This window comes from Trachurus trachurus (assembly GCF_905171665.1).
Source record: "Trachurus trachurus genome assembly, chromosome: 7".
In the NCBI taxonomy this organism is placed as follows: domain Eukaryota; kingdom Metazoa; phylum Chordata; class Actinopteri; order Carangiformes; family Carangidae; genus Trachurus; species Trachurus trachurus.
Window position 1 is genome coordinate 23247699 of NC_139901.1, and position 27586 is coordinate 23275284.

At 42.0% G+C, this 27586-nt stretch overlaps 1 protein-coding gene across 1 annotated transcript; it reads left to right on the forward strand.

Moving 5' to 3' along the window:
- Positions 1-537: 537 nt before the first annotated feature.
- On the forward strand, positions 538-27224 carry dnah12 (dynein, axonemal, heavy chain 12; the record flags this gene model as incomplete). Its single annotated transcript, XM_083974629.1, has 73 exons — positions 538-615; positions 715-741; positions 831-1020; positions 2145-2190; positions 5055-5147; positions 5859-6017; positions 6125-6320; positions 6532-6720; positions 6827-6980; positions 7066-7157; positions 7261-7439; positions 7536-7671; positions 7781-7906; positions 7992-8126; positions 8402-8595; positions 8674-8905; positions 9007-9192; positions 9286-9486; positions 9608-9802; positions 10405-10526; positions 10614-10749; positions 10827-10973; positions 11076-11195; positions 11500-11656; positions 11776-11948; positions 12057-12209; positions 12316-12555; positions 12774-13019; positions 13118-13237; positions 13352-13461; positions 13594-13777; positions 13883-14023; positions 14146-14229; positions 14593-14781; positions 14909-15028; positions 15266-15454; positions 15725-15876; positions 16050-16188; positions 16368-16534; positions 16653-16908; positions 17045-17341; positions 17627-17805; positions 17956-18148; positions 18263-18424; positions 18525-18719; positions 18898-19031; positions 19103-19265; positions 19391-19471; positions 19567-19743; positions 19849-19980; positions 20097-20186; positions 20290-20430; positions 20541-20782; positions 20873-21020; positions 21111-21256; positions 21408-21622; positions 21711-21903; positions 21995-22187; positions 22276-22448; positions 23127-23267; positions 23419-23577; positions 23685-23980; positions 24067-24320; positions 24414-24554; positions 24651-24788; positions 24876-25109; positions 25216-25404; positions 25879-25982; positions 26075-26279; positions 26366-26503; positions 26585-26676; positions 26773-26840; positions 27031-27224. 73 exons carry the CDS (start codon positions 538-540, stop codon positions 27222-27224), a joined length of 11760 nt encoding a protein of 3919 aa, XP_083830755.1.
- Between the last annotated feature and the right edge of the window lie 362 nt (positions 27225-27586).

Here is a 27586-nt window from a genome sequence, read left to right on the forward strand (position 1 = left end):
GAAACTGTGCAACTATTGAACGAACGAACAGGTAAAAATGACAGCTACTATGTTTTTAATGACTGTGGTTGACTTTTGCGATTGTTACTGCGACAGTTTGCCATGGTTAACAACCGGAAATTAGCTTAGCGTTAACTTGGTTGAATTACATTAGCGGTATCTTAGCAACAATTTAATTTTGTTGGCTTTTGGTTTATCTCAGGACTTCATCAAAAAAACATGCCACGGTTTCCAGTTCTCCCCCCCATTGAGATCAGACAGGATGAGCTGCGGCGGCAAGAAGAGCAGCTGGCAGCAGTCAAGGAGGAGATGGCGAAGCATTATTCAGATTACAAGAAACTTCTGAGGCTCAGAAGAAGTAATCTACAATGTGGGAAACGCCGTGCTGTATTGTATGTTTTCTGTCTGTACCTCTCTCATACATTTTATGATAGAATCACCCCACAGGCAAAATTAAACACACGTGTTGTTGGCTACTGGGATTCCTGCAGTGTAACATTATACACTATTGTGAATTATTACAGGATGTCCAGAGCAATGGAAAGCTTTAACAAGAGCAAAGAAAAGAGACAAGAGGGCTGCTGTTCACCAGAGCCGCCACTGTTTCCACCATCGGTATAATTACTTAACTTTCTATACATTTTCATACATTTTTAATATCCAAAATATATTTATGATAACATAATGTGGTATGTCTCAATTTTTGCTTTCCAGATGATGAGTGAAAAGCGGAGGCGAAGAGTGAGTTTTCTATTTAGTTTTACATTTGTTAAGACACTACAACATATTTATGTCACTCCTCTCTGATTTTATTTTGGCTCCATTTGTAGATGACATACATGGCCTTGCGGAAGTGTGTGGAGAGCGGTCCATTCTCTCCTATTCCACAGCAATGGCTGAGCTCAGTTGTTTTGCGGTTGTCTCCAAACCTGATAGACAGCCCTGAGAAAAATCTACGTCTTCAGGAGCTCTGTGAAGAAGTCAGCCAAGGCTTCCGCGATGTGATTGTAAAGCACACAGGTATAGCCATTTATTTGTTTGTATAGGCCTATTATAATATTTAGTAGTTATTGGTCTCATGTACAGTCAGTATCAAACAATATAACATAACTTAAACATATGTACAGTATTATGTGTAAGTTTATGGAAACATCCCCACATCTGAATATTACTCATGTACAGTCAATATGTTTGATACTGACTGTACATGAAACCAATAACTACTCCAGTTCTGTAGTTAAGCGACCAGCTTTATTGAACTGCTGTACTTCTCCTGTGTAGCACCCCCGCCTGTTGATCTTACACATGCTCACTATTGTCTCCTGCTAATGACCTCATCAATACATAACATCCCCCTTTTACATGGGATTAAACCCTTAACTTTGTATCAACAAAACTGGAAACATTCCCACATATGAATATTAAACATAAATGTGTTGATAAACAGTCATCAACACATTTATCTCAGCCATCTTACTTTCTATTCACAGAACATATTCATTCCTCACAGAACACTTTTTTTCTCTTATGTATTCTTCTCTATCAAACCAGTCTCTTGACATGCATGAAAGGCACTTTTTTTTTTTGAACATCCATCACCTTATTTTTAGAACAAGCAAGTAAACATTTCAATTTTCCACCCTTAACCCTGGAAGACTTTTGCTGTTTAATGTTACCTCACTTAAGGATAAAGTCAGTTCATTTCTGTGGCAGTTTAATCTGCCTGTGGGGTCTCTCCTGCTTGGGTGTGAGAGGCTCAGTCCTGCTCTCCTCACTGTGAGTCTCTGCACTGGACTCTGCAGCCTGTTTGTTTCCCTCATTCTCAGTCCATGTCATTTGTGTTTTGTCGGTTGTTTGTGGAGCAAGGTCCTCAGTGTAGTAGTTTTAGACGGACGTGGTGTTTCTGGAGTATGTAGCTCCATTTGGTGACTTGACAACCACATTGTTACCGTCCTTCTTGATTACCTTATGTGGTGTCTTGTTGAACGTAGTGGAGAATCTGTCCATCTTGTTTCGGTAGAACCTAGATCTTCAACTGTCACATCCGAGTGTTTTGCTCTGCTCTTGTTGTCAGTGTAGATATTTGATTTTCCTTTCCTTTCAGCATCTGTGTCTCTTGTCTCTTTGTGGTGTCGTTATGTCAGGGAGCTTTCCTCTTATGGCGCTTTTCCACTACACAGTCACGGCACGGTACGGCTCAGTAAAGGTGCTTTTCCACTACAGCTGAGTTCTCTAGTTCCTCCTCAGCGGGGGCGGGGTCGTAGCGGGAGGGATCGCGGGGCCGCGTTCTCCGTCTCTCTTTTTTCGATCCTCTCGTCAGCTCCAAACTCACTCATCTGCACCTCGATTACGGACCACAGCATGGTTTTCCACACAGCATCATTTAACTCGGGTGAAGGAATAACAACAGTCTCGGTACAGATCAGTATGATCATGTTTCCTTTTGAAGAGCAGCTCTGCCAGACTCTCTCCAGTTGTGGAATGGTCAATAATAGATTGATAGATTGTGACGTGCTTCCGGAGTTCTCTTTTCTAGTCCAAACCCTCAGATTGTGCAATGTGTGCTGTTTTGTGCCCACTACTGCAATATTGTCTTTTCCTGGAGTATGAACCACGTGGTTGGAGTCTCAGGGTGCACTCACACTAGGCAATCGTACCGTGCCCAAGCACGTTTTCCCCCTAAAGTCCGGATTCTATTGGTGGTGTGAGTGCAAGCGTTCCGTGCCTGAGCACGGTACACTTCACTGGCCCGGCACGGTTGGGAGAGGTGTGCTTGGGCACGGTACGCTTGGCCAGGAATGCGCTGCGGGCTCGTTCTCCACCACGTGTCTGCAACCGCATGTAAACAACAGTCACTTAACGATTACGTCGCGCCGTAAACATCGCTAGTTAACGTCGCTTTGATTAAACTTCAAGATAACCATGACAACCGGTCAAAGCGCCGTTCTTTCTGCAGTCAGAGCGCATCCGCCGTGTTGGTATATCAACGTGATGACGTTTGTGTCGGAGGCAACCGTGCTTGAGCACGCTTGGGTTCGAGGTAGTGTGAGTGCGGGCCAGCGGGGGACAGAGGAGGGGGGGCATTCGGGCTTCAGCACGGCACGGATCAGCTGGCCCTAGTGTGAGTGCGCCCTCAGACTCCGCCGTTCAACATGGGCCCATGGTTTTGATGTGGGACTGTAAATGGCCTCCAACACTTTGTGATCTGTCACCAAGTGAAACTTTTTTCCATATCTCTATGGGTGCAGTCTCTCGCAGGCTCAGACTAGTGTGAGCATCTCTCGCTTGGTCTGCGAATATCTCCCTTCACAGTCTGTGAGACTTTGGCTTACATAGCATATTGGTACCAACTAGAACAGCTCCTATGCCAACCGGTCCAGCATCTGCTATGACTTTGGTGGGAGCATCTTTGTCAAAATATGCCAGCCTCAACTAGTTTTTTCTTAAATACTTTTCTGCGCCGGCCCGAAATCGAATGGTGTCTTTCTTTTTTAGTGAGTCTGCGCAGCGGCTCTGCTATGCTGGCAAACTGGGGTATGAAACGGCTACTGTAGCCAGCTAAACCCAAGAAGCTGCGTACCTCTGATGCATTTTCAGGTTCCCGTGCCTCCGCTACAGCTATCAGTCTCTCAGTTGTGTGGTTGATGCCCTTCTGTGACAGTAACATGCCCATGAAAATCAACTTATCCATGTTGAACTGACACTTATCTGCATTTAATGTCAGCCCGCACCTCTCCAGCCTCGGCAGAACTGCATGGAGCCGTTGGTCATGGGTTTTCCGGTCTGGGACATGGACGATGATGTCCTCAGAAATATTCTCCACCCCTCAATGCTTTGAGTTTTGTACTTAAAGGTACCTGTGTGGACAGCAAAAGTAGTCACGGTGTGGGTCCCTCCACTCTTTAAATAATGTCCATTTCTAGCAGTTGATTTTTTTTTGTCCACGTCTCAGGGGCTGTGCCACAGGTGTTAGCCTACTCTCTCAATAATGTGCAGACAGACTTATCTGCTTAGTGTTCAGTTTACCGACTCCTTGAAACAGCTTTGGATATTGTCTCTGAATTTCTGCTTTGACGTCAGTCACGGGATATATTTGCACCCACTCTCAGTACACCTAGCTTAATAGCAGTTTCCCTGCTAAGTAATGGCTCTCCATGTCCTTGTATTACTGTGAACTGTCTCAGCCTCAGTATTACATTTCCCTATGCTTATTTGACATTTGAACAAACTTTCTACTGGTATGGGCACTTTTGAAGAGTAGGGGTACAAAGGCCTACCAGCTGCCTTGGAAGACACATTTGATTCTTTTATACCTTAGCATTTCCCATGTGTCTTCATCCACTCAATCAATTAGCAGTCAATTAGCAGGAGCAGATCTACTCCACCAAATGTCACTCTTTGTGTGTTTGAGTAATCTCTCTCATTACAAAGGCATAGTCTCTGCTCTGAGTCTGTTTCAACACATCTCACTGTCTGTTATTAGCTACCTTTTGACTTGCACATTTTTAGCAAAGTGGCCTTTTCCATTGCATTTTCTGCATGCTTGTCCTCTTGCTGGGCAGGCAGGATCCTTAGCAAAGTGATCTCCATGTCCACATGTTTTAGTTTTTTCCGATGGAACTTTCCCTCTTTCTTGGTGCACACAGCCCCCCCCCCCCCCCCCCCCCCCTCCTCCTCGTCCTCCTCCCCCTCCCGCACCGATGTAGTCGCTCACCTTCATCACCGCCATTTGCATCTCCACCTGTTCACATTGCGCCGTTATCTCCAGAGCGCGGGCCAGCGTCAGGTTAGCTTCCTTCCGTATCCGTGACTCCGTTGTTTAAATAGCAGCCTGGCGTAATCTGGTTACAAACTGCTGCACCGTTTCCCCCGGTTTCTGCGTTGTCTGGTAGAAAGACTGGCGGGCGAAAGCACTGCAGTGTTTACTTGCGGTACGAAGTAGTTCAGTGCCGCAACCGCGGTATCATACTAGGCAAAGTTGCTAAAACATCTTGTACATCACAGTACCGGCGCGGTGTAGAAGCAAAGTCCGCGTCTTTTTTGTCTCACCGAAGCTTCCGCGTCACCTGCCAGAATCAAGCCTTTCCCGTCTGCGCGCAGTTCAAATCTTGTCCACCGCTGTCCAGTCCCAGCCCCAGCGTGGTTAGGTAGCAGTCAGACTTCGACAGAAGGTTGTCCATCTTCCTCGACGACTACACTTTTTCAGATTTAACTCAAACGTCATCATCCTCGTCGCCATTGTTTGATACTGACTGTACAATAACTACGGTACTCCAGTTTGGTAGTAAAGCGACCAGCTCTGTGGAAGTGATTTGGCCTTGAACACACAAGAACATACACTCCTCTTACAGGCACCCTCTCTCACTCCCTTTCTGTCTCACTCTCTCTAATTAATGGCACCAAAATACTGTAGATATCAAATTTAGGTGGTTAAGATTGCAGTTTATAATGCACAAATATTACACAGATATTATATTTAGTAAGCATATCAGTACATTGCAATTATTGAATGTTCATTTGCAAACACATCCTTTTAATATAACAATTTAATATGGCAAAACACTGTATTAGATTACTCGCTTAATCAATAAAATAATATGTAGAATAATCGATTACAAAAATAATCGATAGCTGCAGCCCTCATATGTTTGTGGAGTACATGTAAACTAACTACACATGAAACATGTCTCATTATACCATATTCACTCTCCTTAGTGGACACTACACTAAGGAATCCGGACCTGGATGAAATGTCAGAAGAGCAGACTGTTACCCAAACAAAGTGAGTGTGTAAAGTACAAAAATGCTTAATACACTACAGTAGTGTTATATAACAATACATTTTCAATCTTTTCCAGAATTCTTGATTTCTCCCAGTCTTGGCACGATAGCTTTGTGCAAAGGCGCAAGACGATTCAAGCAAAATTGCACATTCTGCATCCAGTGATGAAAACTGTTTTGGATATTAGCTACACGACATTTTCTTCTCTCATCCTGGTTGATCTTTCAGGATGCAGGTAGGAAAAAACATTGTGAATGCCACATGTTACTGTTTAAAATAAGCACTTGATTAAAATATTTCAGGTGAAGATTTGCTCAATTTATTCTGCTTCTGTTAAATCAGGGTGTCAGGACCTGTGGATTGTAAGAACCTACAGAATAAAGTGGATGTGGAGTGTAAGCGGACAGAGGATCGTGTCATGAATACCTGGTTTCCCAAAGTCATCCACTTGCTGACTAGTAAAGACACTTTGAAAGGAGTTAAAGAGCAGAAATTGGACTCCTTTTTTGACTGTGCATCCACCCTCATCTCCAATCAGGTAAGATAATGCAGATTTTAGACTTGAGAAAAATCAGTTTAGGTGTAGGTAACGTATGGTTGTGTCAGTCATTATTGACACCCAAACAGTTTTTAGATATAGTAATTATGTAATACTAGTCTGCTGCATTTATAATACATTCTCAGCATTCCTTATGTTCCTTGATGAGACATATAGACTCCCTGACATTTTTCTTTTTGGAAATTGCTAGTTGAAATCCCTGCTACAGACAAGTGTGGAAAAGTTTGTTGGCCTTTTTGATCCAAGCAATGGCCACCACTTGCCACTCTTCCATATGGCCTTGACATTTGATGATGAAAAGATGGAAATTTACCCCACCTTGCAAGATCTGGAAGCTGCTGTTTTTAGGATTCTCAGTTCCATCACCAATACACTGCAGGTAAAGTTACATGTATTCACCACTTGAGGAAAAATAACTTTTGTATGGCAGATTTTTCATGCTAAATTGTATTTTTATCTATTGACTCTGTGAAATTGCTCCACAGAAAGTACAGACAGTACAGTCATGGCTGGCACAAACCACATCTTTATTTGTGGATGCCAAGGTGGCTGATCACATCCTTGCTTGGGCTCAGGCCACTTTAAAGACCACTGTGAGGAGGAATCTAGAGGAACCTGAGAAACATTTCCAGAGATATGGTAATATCATCATACACTAATTTCTTATGATTGTGCCACTGACCGTAATTTTCATCACTGCTGACATTTTCACTTTATTTTGCAGTCGACAAGTATGACTGGCTAGTCAATGGAACAGCTCAGACTCGAATGGAGACGTTCATGAAAGAGGAGCACACTTTTGATGAGTACACTCAGGTGACAAACTGTTTAACAGTTTAATTAATATTCAACATGTCATATACCTGTACTTCTCTTATCATAAGTTTTTCTGTTTCCTGACTTTTGATGCTTTTTAAAGCAAGCGGAGGAGTTTCGTGCTCTTTCAAAAGAGATTATCAGCCTCCCTGCAAAAGCCTATTTTGCCATGGTCCATCTGGACTGTGAAGAGCTGAAACAAGGACTGGCCAACAAAGCCAAAACCTATTTGGAAATACTCCTGAAGAAAATGGTCACCATCCATCGTCAACAAAATCGACAGTGAGTCGCTTCTTGTAACATTCCTAAACAAAACAGTCCCTTTTTAAATGTTCACATTTTGATTGTATGTTCAATACTTTTTGTGTCTGTTCAAAGGATCTGCTCTGAATTTGAAACCGTGAGAGAGAAAGCTCTGAAAGTTCCAGAGAGTTCAGAGGAGATGACTCAGATGGTTGAGTACATAAAGTTCACTAAAACGACGGGTATTGCAGAACTGAATGAGAAAGTAATGGTAAATAACAGAATGATTGGTTCTTTGTGTTACAAAAATATATTAATTTCGTTTTTGTTTCTTTTATCAGTTATACCAAACATTAATCACGTACACTGTGTTCTGACAGGAATCCCTCACCAGAGTGATCTACCTGTCAGATGTGCACATCGTTGAGCCGGAGGATCTGAAGCTTAACACAACCATCTTTCTCTGGCCAAAAAACATTCTCAGTGCCTTCGAACTCAATGAAGAGGTAATACTCTTGTGTCTGCCTTTAACAACATATCATGGATGTTTTCAAGGATGACCTGATTCTGGGCAACTTTTTCATTTTCTAGGTGATGCTGACGGCCAAGCAGAAAGGGGAGCAGGAGCTGCTGGCAAATAGAGAAAGACTGATGGTGCACTTGAAGAAGTTGGGACGCAGAACAGAGCAGTTTCCACATTGCTCTGAGTTGGATATGATGCAGCAGGTACAGTGTCATTAAAAAAAAACCTTAAAGGAGTAGTTAAACATTTTTGGAAGCAAAATAGCATCTTTCTCAAATGTCATCATGTAACTACTAAAAATTAGACCTGAAGTTGCTTAAAGGCTATGTATTTGTATTCAAATATGCCTTTCAGTGTGTTATGGTGTCAGTACAAGTGATCAGATGCATTGTTTGGTTTTCTCTGTGATTTTTGGATAGGAACACCTTTTCAGAACACCAGTGCAGATCTAACTGTTTTTTTAACATCTTTTGGGCAGTATTTTACAGAAGTCAGAACAGTTCAGAAACTTCTTCAGGAGGCTATGGACAAAATTGACTTCATTAACAAAGAAGAGGACTTCTACAAAAAGGACCCAACAAGTTACCCAGAAGTTGAAGTCATCAGAGACAACATTGAACCATACCAGAAGCTGTTTGGACTAGTACTGAAATGGCAGCGCACTGAGAACAGGTCTGCTTTCAGTTTATTGCATGTTGTATTTTAATGAGAAATAATATCCTCATCATCTTTAATCCACTTTGTGTATAGATGGATGGATGGTTCCTTCCAAGACCTAGATGGCGAGAGCATGGAGGTAAAAGTGGATGAGTTCTTCAGGGAGATCTTCAAGACGCTGAAGTTTTTCCAAAATAAACAAAATAAAGCAGAGCAAGAGATGGAGAAGATTGCTGGGAAACCAAGTAAAGATGCTCCAAAGAAGCAAGAGAACCCCACAGTACTTTTGTGCTCCACTGTAATGGAGCAGATCAAAGAGTTCAAGGTATGGGTACTGTTATTTCAAAGAGGCTCATTAACAAGGCCTTTTGGTAAGTGGACTCTTGTGTGTACTGATGCAGATGTGGAATGTGCTTGTGTCAACAGGACAATATCCCTGTAGTTTCCATCTTGTGTAACGCAGGAATCAGAACCCGCCACTGGGACCAGATGTCAAACATAGCAGGGTTCGATCTGACTCCTGACTCTGGTACTACACTGCGCAAAGTGCTCAAACAAAACCTGACTCCTTACCTGGAAGAGTTTGAGTCCATCACAGCTGCTGCTAGTAAAGTGAGAAAATGTTGTTTTTGTTTATACAGCATTCAAAATTAGGGGATAATCTACATATTAAACACTGTATATTCACACTACATTTCTCTACAGGAATATTCATTGGAGAAGGCAATGCAAACCATGGTGCATATTTGGGATGGCATTTCTTTCCACCACCAACCTTACAGGGAGACAGGAGTGTCAATCCTGACTTCCTTAGATGAGATTCAGACAATGCTAGATGACCAGATAGTGAAGACTCAGACCATGAGGGGCTCACCGTTCATTAAACCATTTGAAAAGGAGATTAAGGTCAGTTTCAAAAGTTTAGAGATGTTCGCTAATTAGCTAATGATAATAACTAACTAGACAGCTAGGTTGTATTTCTGTACCCATCCCTGCAGAGCTTTAACTGTGTGTTGTTTGACCTCAGGTGTGGGAGGAGCGCCTGCTTCGTATTCAGGAAACCATAGATGAGTGGCTGAAAGTTCAGGCCCAGTGGCTTTACTTGGAGCCCATTTTCTCATCGCAGGACATCATGCAGCAGATTCCCGAGGAGGGACGACTTTTCCAAACTGTTGACAAAAACTGGAAAGAGGTCATGACTCACTGCGTTAAGAACTCGAAGGTACTTGTCAAATATCTATTAGTAAGCACTAAAAGAAAAAATCTTTAAAGGCCCCATGCTGTGCACTTTTCTCTGGGTTTATTTACCTGCTGATATCCCTAAGAAGATGTATCATTGGTTTTGAGTACCTGTGATCTGCTTAATATCGTTTCTACTGCCCCTTTCTGTTGCCTCTTTCTGGAGTTCTAACAGGCACAGGTCATTTGGCCAATCAGAAGAGAGAATGAGAACCTCTCCTCTGATTGGCTGACTGTTTTAGAGTGGCATGTGGTCGGGCCAATCACAGGCAAGTAACTGAAACCTAAGCTGCATTCATACAAATTGAAAAAAAACAACTGGTCACGGTGGGCGGAGTTACCTTGTGTGTGACATCACAGAAAGGAGGAAGTGCTATCTGCTCGTCTTAAAGAGAATGTTACTACAAATGGGCGGTGTGTGTCTCTCCGTTTATGACCAATTTGATGCATGGGGCAGAATATACGTGGCCCAGAGACCTCCCCAAGCACGAAAAAATAACCAAAATCACATTTTTCATGCCATGGGGCCTTTAAAAAAAAAAGAAAACATATTATTTAGTCAACCTTGTGAATCTTTAATTGTAGATTCTGCCAGCAACCGCGCTGCCTGGTTTGCTAGAAAAACTTCAAGATTCCAACAACCTCCTGGATATCATCATGAAAGGGCTGAATGCCTATCTGGAGAAGAAACGTCTCTTTTTTCCACGGTAAACAATACGATTTTGCTATCTCTCTTTTGTCACTTAGTTGTTAATGACACAGATTTCAATACATACTATTGATGCCTTTTCCAGGTTTTTCTTTCTGTCCAATGATGAAATGCTCGAGATTCTGTCAGAGACCAAGGACCCACAGCGCGTGCAGCCACATCTGAAGAAATGCTTTGAAGGCATTTCCAAACTGGATTTCCTACCAAATCTGGATATCCAGGCAAGACACCTGTTGTCATTGTTACACGACACTGTGGTTGATGAACTTTCATTAAACTGAATACTGTTCATGTCCAGGCCATGTACAGCGGTGAAGGTGAGCGCGTTCAGCTAATCGAGAATATATCTACGTCTGAAGCCAAAGGAGCTGTGGAGAAGTGGTTGGTGCAGGTGGAGGATCTGATGCTTCGCAGTGTCAGAGATGTAGTGGCCCGGTCCAGGGTGGTGAGAGCTCTATTATCCATACCTAATAATATAAATGTATATATATTTATGTAAAAATGAGTCCATGACATCTGAGTGTTTGAGTGTGGTTGTATTGGACAGGCTTATGCTGAGACTGCACGAAGCCAGTGGGTCAAGGACTGGCCTGGGCAAGTGGTGCTTTGCTCCTCCCAGATTTTCTGGACCTCGGAGGTTCATGAAGCCATCAGATCAGGAAAAGATGTGAGTTTTTTCACTACTTTTTCTGAGGGATTTGCTTTTTTTTTTTTTTTACATTATTGTAATTAGTTTACTTTATTTAAATGATGCACGATTTTTCCTGAATATGAGAAGATTTTCTTGTAAAGATGTGGTTGAAAATATTTAATTGTGTAATAGTAATTACTTTCTATTGTGTCAAGGTACAAAGCAATGATGTATCTCACTTCTGACTGACTGACCTACATTTTCTCTAGATTAGCATGGCACCTAAATGGTATCACCTGGGGAAGAGTTAAAATAGTAATTGGGCTTTTGTTCTCTGTAGGGTATAAAGGACTACTATCAGCAACTCCAGAATCAGCTGAATGACATCGTGGGGCTGGTGAGAGGGAAACTGCCCAAACAAACACGCATCACTTTGGGAGCACTGGTCACAATTGATGTCCATGCCAGAGATGTGGTCATGGAGCTAATTGAAAAAGGTACCTCACTGCACAAAATGCAAAGTGAATAAGTGAATCAGACCTTTGCTTCAATACCTATAATGGCATCTGAATAAAGAATGTTTCTCAGCTAACTAAATTATATCCTTTTTCAACAGGTGTATCACACGACACAGACTTCCAGTGGCTAGCCCAGCTGCGTTACTACTGGAGCAATGAAAACGTCCGTGTTCGCATCATTAACTGTGATGTTAAATACGCCTATGAGTACTTGGGGAACTCACCACGTCTGGTCATTACTCCACTGACTGACAGATGCTATCGAACCCTGGTAGATTATCTGACAAATTAACTGACACATGCCACCTTTTTTATTGGAATATTGCTCAGTGGCCATGTATTTCAATGTTTAATTGGCAAAGCCCTATCTTTATTTTAGATTGGGGCCTTCTACCTGAATTTGGGTGGTGCACCTGAGGGTCCTGCTGGAACAGGAAAGACAGAAACCACAAAAGATCTAGCCAAAGCTCTAGCTGTACAATGTGTGGTCTTCAACTGTTCTGACGGGCTGGATTACATCGCTATGGGCAAAGTAAGGGAAGCGGGAAAAACTGTGATTCATTTGCAGAATTCTAATGCCGTAGTTATAAATGCAAGACATCATGTTTTACCCTGTATATTGGTGCAATCTCTCACAGTTTTTTAAAGGCCTGGCTTCATCTGGTGCATGGGCATGCTTTGATGAATTCAACCGTATTGAGCTGGAGGTGCTGTCCGTAGTGGCCCAGCAGGTACTCTGCATCCAGAGGGCCGTCGAGTTGAAGTTGGAGTACTTTGACTTCGAAGGAACTATGCTCAAACTCAATCCCAACTGCTTTGTGTCCATAACAATGAATCCTGGCTATGCAGGACGGTCAGAACTCCCGGACAATCTCAAGGTCTTTCACCAGTGAAATATTTTATCAGACATTGTGGTTTTTCATTGTCACTTATGAATACATTAGCTCCCATATAGTTATTTATAATATTAATGAACTTTTCAGATTATTTCAGGATTGAACTGCTTTTGAATGCTTTCAATATAATGTGATGTATTATTAGAAATTGTACAACTTTCCAACAGTGGCAGTAACAGATTTATTTACTGTCTCTGCAGGTGTTGTTCCGAACAGTGGCCATGATGGTCCCAAACTACGCACTGATAGCAGAGATTTCTCTGTACTCATATGGCTTCCTCAATGCCAAACCACTGTCTGTAAAAATTGTGATGACCTACAGGCTCTGTTCTGAGCAGCTCTCGTCCCAGTTCCATTATGACTACGGCATGAGGGCCGTCAAAGCTGTGCTCGTGGCTGCAGGAAACCTCAAGCTCAAGTTCCCTGATGAAAATGAAGACATACTGGTATTTGTACTGAATGAATGCATTGAAACTTTTTCTGTTTGTCTGTTGGTTTGCTGTTTTTAATGAATTCACTTTTACACACATCTTGTAACACTCAGCTCCTGAGGTCCATTAAGGATGTTAATGAGCCCAAGTTTCTCTCTCATGATATCCCACTATTCAATGGGATCACCAGTGATTTGTTCCCTGGCATCTCCCTGCCTGAAGCTGACTATCAGGTTAGATACGTTGATGTCATTATTTTATTCTACTGTACAAAATCTGAGAGCATTCATGTTTTTTTAAATATTGGTTTGTAAACCATAACCAGTGTTTATTCATATCTTTGGCAGCTGTTTCTGGAGGCTGCTACTGAGTGTTGTAAAAATCACAATGCACAACCGACGGATGTATTCCTAGAGAAGATGATTCAGACGTATGAGATGATGATAGTCAGGCACGGGTATGTAGTACTTCAATTTCCAACAGTACCATATTCTGATATTATGCTTACAGTACCATTTTTCCAGTTCAGTATTTCACATGATTGAGACCAGGCTTGAAGGGAAACACGTTATTCCCTCTTTAACATCAGGTTCATGCTGGTTGGAGAGCCCTTTGCTGGAAAGACCAAAGTGCTACACGTGCTAGCTGATACTCTGACTCTCATGAATGAGAAAGGGTATGGTGAAGAGGAGAAGATCATCTACCGGACATTGAATCCTAAGTCCATCACCATGGGACAGCTCTTTGGACAGTTTGATCTAGTTTCTCATGAGGTAGGCCTGTGTTCTGAACCTTCTTGTATCCTTAACCTTTGGTTTTCACAGTACTGCGCCCTCTCTTCCTCTTAGTTCTAACTTTTTGTTTTATCTTATTTTTAGTGGACAGATGGTATCGTAGCCAACACGTTTCGTGAATTTGCATCAGCTGAAACCCCAGACCGTAAATGGGTGGTGTTTGATGGTCCCATAGATACACTGTGGATTGAGAGTATGAACACTGTGCTGGATGACAACAAAAAGGTAAATAATGTCTTCTTTTTTTTAAAACCGTAATTTAATGCTGTCTTATTTCTGATGTTTGTTCAGTACTTCTTTTCTTACACATTGCGATTAAACTTAATTGCTTTACTCTTCCCTAACAGTTGTGCCTGATGAGTGGTGAGATCATCCAGATGTCCAATCAGATGAGTCTAATTTTTGAAGCAATGGATCTATCACAGGCCTCTGTAAGTCAGATGATTGGAGTAAAACACATTAGTTTCTGACTAATATCTTTTAGTTTTGATTTGATTATCCCATCTTAAGGTTTAGCAGATCGTAGTGCATTGCTAGATGGTTCCCAGCATGCTTGATGGGGCCGTGAAGGAAAATTTGATTCTAACTTGGTATCATAATTGCAGTTTGTCCAGTAGAAAGACATGATAAGCCAATACTTCAACTGGAACAAGTATAGCTCAGTATGTGCTGTATCATGGTCACAATTTAAGTATCAGCCTTAAAAACCCAATACTGACCAGACTATATTAACTAGATTGAGTAAGACAACTAGATGTTATAAAAAGGTCATGTTTGTTTTTTTCTCACCGCAGCCTGCCACAGTCAGTCGATGTGGCATGATCTACATGGAACCATCTCAGTTGGGCTGGGAACCCTTAGTGATCTCCTGGATGGACTCTCTTCCTGAGGTTCTGCAGAGCCCAAACAACCACTCTCTGCTGCTGGAGCTCTTCCACTGGCTCCTCCCGCCTGCACTCAGGATGTTGCGGAAACACTGCAGAGTAAGTGACTCCAGGCTCCAAAACAAGCCAGATATAAAAAATAAAAATAAAAACATTAAGAAGTTTATGTTTATTTTTGCTTGAAGTATAGAAGTTTCATCATGCCTGATTATGGTTTTGTTTGCAGGAGGTTGTTCCCACCAGCAACAGTAACACCGTGATGTCCTTGTGTCGACTGTTTGAAATGCTGCTCACTGAACCTGTAAAAACGGATCCTGGGGATAAAAATATTCGCTCCTGGATCATGGTAAAAAAAGCTGAATAACTTATCATTTTTAAATAATATTTTATCAGTGTGCTGATATGAAAGGCCCTTTACTGCATGTTGTCCACTGTCTCTTCCCTTACCTCCTCCCTCTCTCTCTCTGACTGTTTTTAATAAAGCCAAAATTATCAATAAAAAAATCATAGTATTATAATATTATAATGTTATAACACACTCACATTTTTTCACAATTTCCCCTGTCATTCTTCACAATCACAGGCAGCTTTTGCCTTCTCCCTGGTGTGGTCCGTGGGTGGCAGCTGTGATGCAGACAGCAGAGAGAAGTTTAGTGAGTTCTTTAGGGAGATTGTTTCAGGAATAGCAGAAGAATATCCAGTCCCCGCTGCTGTGGGAAAATGGGAGTGTCCCATGGATGAAAAAGGCCTCGTGTATGACTATTTCTATGAGGTATTGTATAATTGTATAATCCAGATCTGTAAATCAGACTCTAATCTGATTTACTGTGTTTGATCTTGATTGTGTTTGATCTGTTTCTATTTTCTGTCTGATGACTTTTTGCTTGTTGTTATTTCATGCTTGTATGTACATACATTTATGTTTGTTTTCACAAAGCCCTTTGTTGCAACATCTCCTTAAGGTTTTGTTTGTGAAGCACTTTGGTGCAAAGACTGTTTGCTTTTAAGCTGCTATATAAATGACATAAACTCTCTTATACAGTTTAATGGAAAAGGCCGCTGGATTCAGTGGAATGATCTCATCAAGAATGTCAACCTGGGAGACAAGAACACCAAAGTGCAAGAGATTATTGTTCCTACCATCGACACTGTTCGTTACACCTACCTCTTGAACCTGTGCATCAACTACAGAATGTGAGTATTGTCAGGGCATTGATCAACACATATATCAACCATTATTTAATTATTTTATCATCATATATTACTCTAAATTCAACTTTTTCCACATATACTGTTGTTCTCTTGTTATTGACATTTTTGTATTTATTTTTTAATTTAATGTAACCTATTTTTATTTCTCTGCTCAGGCCACTCCTGTTTGTTGGTCCTACTGGCACTGGAAAGTCAGTGTATGTGAAGGACAAACTGATGAACAGTCTGGACAAAGACCTTTATTTACCCTTCTTCATCAATTTTTCAGCCCGCACTAGTGCCAACCAAACCCAGGTAAGAATTTAGAAACTATTAATGAAAGAATGTTTTGATTTCTTTAAAGATATATAGACAGAGAGAGTACTTCATACTCACAAATTTTATGTCAGGTGATAAACTGGACAAACGAGGAAGGATGATTCTTTGATTTTCTTACCTTTTACCCTTTATTCTGTGTGTATGTCGTCCTCCAGAATATCATCATGTCCAGGTTGGATAAGAGAAGGAAAGGAGTGTTTGGGCCTCCCATGGGAAAGAAGTGCATCATCTTCGTGGATGACATGAATATGCCTGCACTGGAACAGTTTGGAGCACAGCCTCCAGTGGAGCTTCTTCGGCAGTACATAGACCACGGAAACTGGTATTGACCATCCACTATTAGAGACCAATTTGATAGTAAAACAAGCAGTGAGATATAACATAAAAATTGTAGATTTGCTGTAATTTCACAGACAAGCCTAACCTTTACACTCTGTTAGGTATGATCTGAAGGATACCTCCAAGATCACTCTTGTTGACCTCCAGTTCATCTCAGCTATGGGCCCCCCTGGTGGTGGGAGGAATGCAGTGACATCTCGCTTCTTGCGGCACTTCAACATTTTCAGCATTAATCCTTTCAGTGATGACACCATGGTTCGGATCTTCTCCAGCGTGGTGTCGTTCTACCTCAAAAATAATCAATTTCCACCCGAATGTTTCACTATTGGCAGCCAAATTGTGACAGCTACTATGGAAGTGAGTCCCCAAAAGACACACCATGATATCACATGAAATGTTGACATGTGATGGATGAATATGTTTTTGCTCTTAGCAATCATGTCCTTTCTAATGCTTTAGTTCTCTGATCATATGCTTTTGTTTTATCCCAAAGGTGTATAAGAAAGCAATGAAGAACTTGCTCCCAACTCCAGCCAAGTCTCACTACACTTTCAACCTGCGGGACTTCTCACGCATTATCCAAGGCTGCCTGCTGCTGAAGAAGGATTCTCTGGAGAACAAACACACTATGATACGTTTGTTTGTCCATGAGGTCTTCCGTGTTTACTATGACCGTCTTGTGGACGACTCAGATCGAGCATGGCTCTACCAGCTGATGAAGAGCATCCTCAAAGATCACTTCAAAGAGACCTTTGATAAGGTGTTTGATCACCTGAAACAAGGCAGCAAAGTAAGTTGTAACTAAGTTATATGAGTGTCATGTCCTTTACATTATGCCAGTAAACGTAGGAGAAAACAGCTTTGCCCTGTTTTCACTTTTTTCTGCTCTTAAAAAGGTTTTTGATTAATTAGTATGCATTATTATTTTATACATAATATTATTGTGTAATTTTATACTGGCATGCGAGACATCGACAACTGTATTTCTACTCTACTAATACAAAACACCTTGTTGTGAAATAAATAGAAAAGTTATATGCTTTAATTTGAATCATTAAATGACTTTGTTTCTCAGCTGGTTGAGGAAGACATGCGGAATCTTCTGTTCGGTGACTACATGAATCCTGACCTGGAGGATGATGAGCGCCTTTACGCCGAGGTCCCCTCAATTGAAAGCTTTGCTGAGGTGGTGACGTTGTGTCTTGATGAATACAACCAGATGCACAAGAATCGCATGAACCTTGTCATCTTCCGGTAAGCAGCTTTGATTCTCTAGATGAATTCTTTTGTTGTTGTTGTTGAAAGAAAGTTAAAATTTAACAACTGAACAAAACCAAATTAATTCAGCTTATTTGTGCTCAGGCCAGTCTTTAACTGAGATAACAAAATGTCTGTATTATGTAGTTACCTCCTGGAGCACTTGTCCCGGATAAGCCGTGTGTTGAAGCAGCCAGGAGGCAACGCTCTGCTTGTGGGAGTGGGAGGCAGTGGACGCCAATCCATCACCCGCCTGGCTACATCCATGGCGCACATGACCATGTTCCAGCCTGAGATCTCTAAAAGCTACGGCATGACTGAATGGAGAGATGACCTTAAGGTTAGCTTAGTGGCTTTAGAGATATTTCTGCTTGCTTTCATTCTGTTGCATTACATGTTTGTTTGATTTTTGCTGAAGATTTGAACTCTGTCTCCCTGTTTTTCATCATAATAGATGCTGCTGAAAAATGCAGGGGTGAAAGGCCAGAAGACGGTGTTCTTGCTAACTGACACGCAGATCAAAGATGAAGCTTTTCTAGAAGATGTGGACAGCGTGCTGAACACAGGAGAAGTGCCCAATCTCTTTGCCATAGATGAGAAGCAAGAGATTATGGAGGTGGGTTCTTGCAGGCCCTTATAGAGCCACTTACACCTCATGTAACAGTTTTAATCATTTATATTGACTATAACTGTCATCTCCATCTCTCTTTCTCCAGTCTGTGCGCCCCGTTGCCCAGGGTGGTAATAAGAATTTGGAGCTGAGTCCACTGACTCTGTTTGCGTTCTTTGTGGCGCGCTGCAGAGAGAACCTGCATATTATTGTGGCCTTCAGTCCCATCGGGGATGCCTTTAGAAATCGCCTACGCCAGTTTCCATCACTCATCAACTGCTGTACCATTGACTGGTTCCAGGTAATAAATCAGCATCATTAAGGGATTGATTTCTGTTTCATCTCCAGGAAGATATAGTGCAGCATTAGGCATTAACAACACCAAAAACAGTATACTGTATGTATCTGTGTTTCAATCAGTCCGCCAGAGATTTACTTGTATTCTCCTCGCTACCCCTCCCCTCTCTCCGCCCTGACAGCCATGGCCAGAGGAGGCTCTGGAGCGAGTGGCCAACTCCTTGCTGGAGTCACTAGAGATGAGTGAAAACGAGAGGCAGCAGGTCGTACCTATCTGCAAAACATTCCATACTTCTGCCAAACAGCTCTCGATGAGGTGAGGCATGTGGTGATATGACTTATTCAAAGGTAGAGTGCATTTGTGCGACACTGTTGCTTTCATTGCAGATTCCTCTCTGAACTTGGCCGCCATAATTATGTGACACCCACATCCTACCTGGAGCTGATAGCAGCTTTCCGGCAGCTGCTCAGTCAGAAAAGAGACACTGTCATGAAGGCTAAACAGAGGTACACCAACGGCCTGGATAAACTAGCTTTCGCTGAATCTCAGGTATACGTACACCACCGATTACCTGAGTCGCTTTTTTGTTGTTGTTGTTCATTAAAAATGTTGAGGGTTCTTAAATTAAATAATTTAAGAAAAAATAATCAATTTTTTACAATGTCTTTCTGTAGGTGGGTGAGATGAAGCAAGAACTGGTAGATCTACAGCCCAAGCTGGAGCAAGCAAAGATAGACAACACCAAAATGATGAAGGTGAATAAATCACACCTTAAATCAGCCCCAACACTGACAATAAATTTGCAGTTGATATGAATAACTTATGTGTTGTATAATGTGATGACTTTCAGGTGATTGAAGTGGAATCTGTGGAGGTGGAAGCCAAAAGTAAAATTGTACGCATTGATGAGGAGGCAGCAACTATAAAAGCCAATGAAGCTCAGGCTCTGAAGAATGAGTGTGAGAGTGACTTGGCTGAGGCTATCCCTGCCCTGGAAGCTGCTCTCTCCGCCTTGGACACTTTGAAGGTTAACACTCCTCAGACACTCAGACACTCTGCTCCTTTGGAGACAGTTTGACCACTTAGACCTTTGCAGTGCAAATAGCAGGTTGAACTGCTCGTTTCATTTCAGCCGTCTGATGTCACGATCGTGAAGTCGATGAAAAATCCACCGTCCGGGGTGAAGTTGGTGATGTCCGCTGTGTGTGTGATGAAGGACATAAAGCCAGATAAGATAGCTGACCCAGCTGGGTCTGGAAAAAAGGTACATAATGAAAATAATTCTTTTTTATTTATAGTACAAAAGCTCATCAAAGCACATGCATTTTCACATTACAACTTGTTTTAAACTTCTTTTCTTTTCTTTTTATCATTGTCAAGGTTTTTGACTACTGGGGTCCAAGCAAGAAGCTACTAGGGGATATGAACTTCTTACGAGATCTTAGAGAATATGACAAAGACAATATTCCTGTGAGTGTCAGGAAAACTACACAACTGACACCGACATGAAACACTTTTTTGATCAAGAGTTTCTAATTTTATCATGACTAACTTTGCTCTCGCTCATTTGCAGGTCCCTGTGATGCAAAAAATCCGTAGTGAGTACATGACTAATCCTGACTTCGACCCCACCATTGTGTCAAAGGCCTCCTCTGCAGCAGAGGGCCTGTGCAAGTGGATTAAAGCAATGGAGGTGTATGACAGAGTGGCAAAGGTGCAGTGTGTGTGGATTTGCATTGATGTTTTTCTCATGACCTGTCCAGATGACATATGCATGCTTATGCCTACACATTCTTTCTGTCCAACTGCTCTCGGTGGTTTTAGGTCGTGGCTCCGAAAAAGGCCAACCTCGCAGAGGCCCAGGAGTCTCTGGCTGCTACCATGGCACTGCTGGACCGGAAAAGAGCTGAGCTGAAAGAGGTCGAGGACCGTTTAGCTGCTCTTCAAAAAACCTTTGAGGAGAAGACAGAGGAGAAGGCTCAGCTGGAGTTCCAAGTAGATTTGTGTGCCAGGAAGTTGGAGAGGGCAGAGAAACTCATTGGTGGTCTGGGTGGAGAAAAGACCAGGTGATGATATGAAAAAAACATATAGTTAGTTATTTTCTCTGATTAAAATTATCACATTATTCCACTTACTGCAATCACGCTTGTCCTCAGATGGTCTAAGGCAGCAGACGACCTGCAGAGCACATATGACAACCTGACAGGTGATGTTCTTATCTCTGCTGGTGTCATTGCCTACCTCGGGGCCTTTACTGCTGGCTTCAGACAGGACTGCACCAAGCTATGGACCAACTTCTGCCAAGTAAGAGTCAGATACTTGTTGTATCTGCTGTCTTTGAATCATTTGCATTTAATTGCCTAATATCTGTTTTCACTTTCTCAAAATCTCTAGTCAAAGAACATTCCTTCATCAGACGACTTCTCTCTCAGTAAGACCCTGGGAGATCCCATTAAAATCAGGGCTTGGAACATTGCAGGCCTTCCCAGTGACTCTTTCTCTATTGACAATGGTGTCATTGTCAGTAATTCACGTAGATGGTGAGTCTGTAATGTCTTTGTTATTTGGTGAAATATTAAATCTACTCACTAATGAGACTTTTTTTTTTCAACATCCCATTTTTAGTTATGAAGATTGTGAACATGTTTGCTTCAACCTTAGATTCATCTTATAATGTTTGTCTTATTTTAGGCCCTTAATGATTGACCCTCAAGGCCAGGCCAATAAGTGGGTGAAAAATTCAGAGAAAGACAACAACCTGAGTGTGATCAAACTGACCGATGCAGACTACATGAGAACTTTGGAGAACTGTATTCAGTTTGGAACACCTCTCCTGCTGGAAAATGTGGCAGAGGAGTTAGACCCTTCACTGGAGCCACTGCTGCTTAAACAAACCTTCAAACAAGGTGCTGAAAATATGATATGACTGAAAAAAGATCAATCTGCAATATGAGAAAAGGGAAAATTGTAAGCAGGCATTTTTGTTTCACTCAGGCGGTGTGGATTGCATCAGACTGGGGGAGAGTGTGATTGAGTACTCCTGCGATTTCCGTTTCTACATCACCACTAAGCTGAGGAATCCTCACTACCTACCAGAACTGGCCACCAAGGTATCCCTGCTCAATTTCATGATCACCCCAGAGGGCTTGGAGGACCAGCTGCTGGGGATTGTGGTTGCCAAGGAGAGGTACTGCTCATAAAACAGTCACTTTGGTATTCCTCTGAAATACTACTTGTCGCCTGGGTAGAGCATTGTTTCTGCTTCATTTGCTCTGCAGTCCAGAACTGGAGGAGGAGAGAAATGCATTAATCCTGCAGTCGGCTGCCAATAAGAGGCAGCTTAAGGAAATTGAGGATAAAATCCTTGAAACGCTGCAGTCTTCTGAGGGAAATATCCTGGAGGATGAGAGTGCCATTCAGATTCTGGACTCGGCTAAAATCATGTCCATTGAGATAACAAAGAAGCAGCAGGTGCGGGCAGTGCACTAAAACAAGATCTGAACTGTGAATGCGATAAATCTGATATTTTGTAAATTCCTACTGTTTACTTTTTTCCCAGATTGCAGAGAAGACAGAGATCAAGATAGCAGAGTCCAGAGAGGGTTACAGACCTATTGCCAATCACTCCTCCATCCTATTCTTCAGCATTGCTGATCTGACAAACATAGACCCCATGTACCAGTACTCACTTGGCTGGTTTGTCAACCTCTACATTAATTCTATAAAATGCAGGTGAGTGATGAACATCTTCTGCAGTGTCTCAGAAGGCGTGATGCACTGGGATAAATCTGCTGGGACTGTATCAGCAGTTTAGAGATTGTTCTCCATCTGCTGTACATATTGTCAACACAAGCTTGAATAATACACAGGAATCACACATTGGACAAAGAGGATTATTACACGAGCTGTCTTGTTTCTATTTGAATATCAGGGTCAGTTTTTGTCTCAGCCAGAATTGCAGTCAAATTTAGATATTTTTCGGTGCTCGTGGTAAACAATATCTTTTAAGTTAAAACATTTTCAGAAAAACTAAGTCCAGTTAGGAACCACACTGAAGACAAGCCAAAATATTTATGATTTATGGCAGAAAGACAGTATTCCTTTATAGTAGATTAAATTTAACGTTACTTTGTGGATTTTTAAATATGCATTATGCAGGCAACACTAGTAGCATGTGAATATATCTTAGACTACAATATGTTTCATTGCACTGTGAGTATATTTTACCTAAATGGGACTAACTAGTGGTTAGCCCTGTCAGTCAGCAAGTCAAAACAGGTTTAGCTACATTTTAAATCTGTGAACAAAAGACAAACTGTACACTGACATCCAATGTAAACTTTTTGATATTAACTTATATTTGGTATTCGTACATCTTACGGTTCCTGTGTTTTGTCTTCTGTTCATCAGTGTCAAGTCCAAGCTCCTGGATAGGAGGCTTCGATACTTGATCGACCACTTCACCTATAACCTGTACTGTAACGTCTGCCGCTCTCTGTTTGAGAAAGATAAACTCCTCTTCTCCTTCCTCCTCTGCTCCAATCTACTCCTGTAAGTGCTATAACCACTGCGGGCGGGGTACTGCTTTAATGAATTAAGTTTGCAGGATTTGATTTCAGCTGTTTTGCTAGTTTTCATGTGGACATAAAAAATACAATGTCAAGTTTACATTTTGGTATCTTCTGCCAATATTTGTGTTCAGAGCAAAAGAAGAGATTGAGTACTCTGACTTCACATTCTTGCTGACTGGTGGAGTGGGCCTGCAGAACACCATTGCTAACCCTGACCCCGGCTGGCTACAGGACAAGAGCTGGGATGAGATATGTCGAGCCAATGAACTGCCCGGTTTACAAGGAATAAAGTAAAAAAAAAACGTCACTAAACCAACCAAATATTTGATTAGTAATGCTTCTTATCATGAATTACTTTTGACTAATGGTGTGACCCTGGGTGTTATCTATTCCACAGAGAGGCTTTCATCAAGAGTCCAGGAGACTTCAAGCCTATTTATGACAGCAAAGAGCCATGTGACGTTCCTCTGCCCGAACCATGGTGTGAACAACTCAATGATCTGCAGCAAATGATCATTGTTCGATGTCTGCGGCCTGATAAGATGGTACCAGCTGTGACCAAATTTGTGACTCTTAAACTGGGGAAGAGATTTGTACAGCCCCCTCCCTTTGACCTGAGTAAGAGCTACCGGGACTCCAACTCCACCATCCCTCTCGTGTTTGTGCTATCTCCAGGAGCTGATCCCATGGCTAGTACGTCATGCTTTACCAATGATTGACAGTCAACGTTCCACATAATGCTGCTTCCGATCATGAGAAATAACTATTCCTTTCCATAGGCTTATTGAAGTTTGCCACTGACAAGAGCATGGGTGGTACCAAGTTCCAGTCAATCTCTCTGGGTCAGGGACAGGGCCCCATCGCTGCTAAAATGATCTCCACGGCCATGCAAGATGGGACATGGGTATGTTTACAGAACTGTCACCTGGCTGTTTCCTGGATGTCCACCTTAGAGAAAATCTGTGAGGACTTAAGTCCAGAAACATGCCACGCCGACTTCCGCCTGTGGCTCACAAGTTACCCTTCACCCAAGGTAAGCATTTCATTCTGACATGCAACAACTTTAAGGAGCAATACAGAAACTTCATCTGAGTACAGAAAGAAATATTATTTCTTTTCTGACCAGTTTCCAGTGACCATCCTGCAGAATGGGGTGAAAATGACAAATGAGCCTCCCACAGGACTAAGACTCAACCTACTTCAGTCTTACGTGACAGATCCTGTTTCTGATCCTAGCTTCTTCAGTAACTGTCCCAATAAGGAGCTGGTGAGCTCATCCTCTCTTTGTACACATCAGGAATTCACATCTCTTCATTTGATATCACACGGAGGTGACTCTCTGACTCTTGAATCTCTACACTAGATTTGGGAAAAGCTCCTGTATGGACTCTGCTTCTTCCATGCGCTTGTTCAGGAGAGAAAGAAGTTTGGTCCACTGGGCTGGAATATTCCCTATGGCTTCAATGAGTCTGACCTCCGGATAAGTATCAGGCAGCTACAGGTATTCATTCAAAGATTCAGTGTGATGTCTGTGTTTCTACCATGATCACAACAGTCAAAAATGTATTTATTTTCTTTCCCTCTTTAGCTGTTTGTGAATGAATATGACGAGGTGCCCTTTGAGGCCATAACGTATCTGACCGGGCAGTGTAACTACGGTGGTCGTGTGACAGACGACTGGGACAGGCGGCTCCTGTTAACCATGTTGGCAGATTTCTACAACTCAGATGTCATTGAGATATATCGCTACCCCTTCTCACCCAGCGGCGACTACATTTCCCCGCCGAAATCTAGCTATGAGGACTACGTTGAATTCATCAAGGTAAAAACACATATAACACACATCAAAAATGAATTTATTTATGTTGTATTTAGGCTTGCATATCATGTATTTCAACAGTAATAGAGATACCCTTGTTTTGTTTTAGCAACTTCCATTCAGCCAGCATCCAGAGGTGTTTGGGATGCATGAGAACGTGGACATTTCTAAAGATCTCCAGCAGACGAAGCTGCTGTTTGATTCCCTGCTGCTCACCCAGGGCGGAGGCTCTAAGGGAGGTGGTAGCTCTGGAAGTGACAACGCGCTGTACGACATAGCGAATGACATCCTCACCAAGGTACAGTATAGACTTGTAGAATCTCCTCTTCATGTGGCGTTTTTTTTGTTTGTTTGATTTTAGCCTCGCTGGTGGCTGTGCTAGTGGCAACATGTGCTCATCTTCTTTGATTCAGACTGAATCATCTCAGCAGCCACTGACAGGATTTACATGGAGTATTGACTTTTATTACTCATACTAACTTTATTGATCTCCTCACTTTAACTTTTGCTCATTCTCACGTATCCCACTGTATATCTCATCATCTACCTGATGAATTGGTATAAAAACATTTTATACATTCATTGTTCACAGACATTGTTAAGTCAGATCTTTCTTAACTTAATTACTTCAGTGCACCCCTGATGTTTCCTCTATCACCAACAACAGATTGACAAAAACTACAGAGAGACATTCGTATCACCTTCAGGATGAACTGTAATTGTAGTTTATAATCTGTATATTTGCAACTACAAGTCCTGCTTTTTTCTGTAGCTTCCAGATAATTTTGACACAGAAGCAGCTCTGTTGAAGTTCCCTGTGCTCTATGAAGAGAGTATGAACACTGTGCTCGTCCAAGAGATGGAGCGCTACAACACGTATGGTCAAACATCACAGTGCAGCACATCACCACTTATGTTATCTGACTCTTATCTGACTAACTGCTGCTCTCTCTCTCTCTCTCTATCAGACTGTGTAGTGCAATCCGTGTGAGTCTACAAAACCTGCTGAAGGCCATTAAGGGTTTTGTGGTGATGGATGCCGAGTTGGAAGCAGTTGCGGGCAGCCTGATGGTGGGAAAGGTCCCAGAGAAATGGGCCAAGAGGTCTTACCCCAGCCTCAAACCCTTGGGTAGCTATGTAAATGATTTTCTCTCAAGACTGGCATTTTTGCAGGTGAGACTGATTCCATTGAGAGAATAACACTCGTTCAGGTTTTTACTTAGGACTTATATTTAACTTTTTTGTTTGTGTGTCTGCAGCAATGGTACGACACCAGTAAGCCCATGGTGTTCTGGCTGTCAGGCTTCTTCTTCACCCAGGCCTTCTTAACTGGAGCCATGCAGAACTATGCCAGGAAGTACCATGTCCCTATTGACCTGCTTGGGTTTGATTATGAGGTCAGATGACACACATTTAATAACAAACTGTCTTCACCTCAAAGAACCTCAAGAATAAGATTTGTTCTTATGATCTCACAGGTTCTTCCAATCAGTGAGTCAGACACATCACCTGACGACGGTGTTTATGTTCATGGATTGTTTCTGGACGGAGCTCGATGGGACACAGAGAGGTAGGTGATCGCAGTACATATATTTTACATGTTTTACTATAACTGTGAAAAGCAAGGGGACTGGATAAACCTTAACTATTGTTTGTCTCTCATCAGTGGGGTTCTGGCTGAGCAGAACCCAAAAATCCTGTTTGACATGATGCCCATCATCTGGATAAAACCCAGTAAGTACTTCTTTATCTACAGCCAATGTATGACAAATGAAATGGATGCCATTTGTGTTGTGTGTCTGTGTCTACGTGAAACCTAATGTTGTAAAGTTGCTGTTTCATTTTCTCTTAATTGTTATTCTCTGCACTTTTTCCTGTCATTGTTTTTGATGTGTTCTCCTTTGCCCCCTTCTCTCCCACACAGGTCAAAGGAATAGCAGCGACCAGCCTAAGATACTGTACGTTTGTCCTCTCTACAAGACCAGTGAGAGGAAGGGCACCCTCTCTACCACAGGCCACTCCACCAACTTTGTTATCACCATGATGTTGCCCACCAGCAGACCCTGTCAACACTGGATCAAGCGTGGTGTGGCCATGCTGTGCCAGCTCGACGACTGATGTCATATACTATTGAAATATTTTTCTGTGCTGAGACAAATAAATGTATTAATTAATTACATGTGGAGTCCCATGAATGTATTTTCCGCTCAGGCCTAATGAACACTTCCAACAATAAAAGCGGGGACTTAATATTTACACTCCATTTACACGTTTACACTGTGACATTGCTTTCGAACACATTCACATGCATTTACCACAACAGTAATGTAGTCACAAGCCATACGTAAAAATGTCTTTCTAAAATTAAAAACATGGCTTGTAATGAGAACCAGAGCAACTGGTAACAAGAAACCTTGAGGTTGTAGTACTGGAGGTGCTATGAAAGCTTGATGACCTTTCTTATATATGCTGCCAGTGTA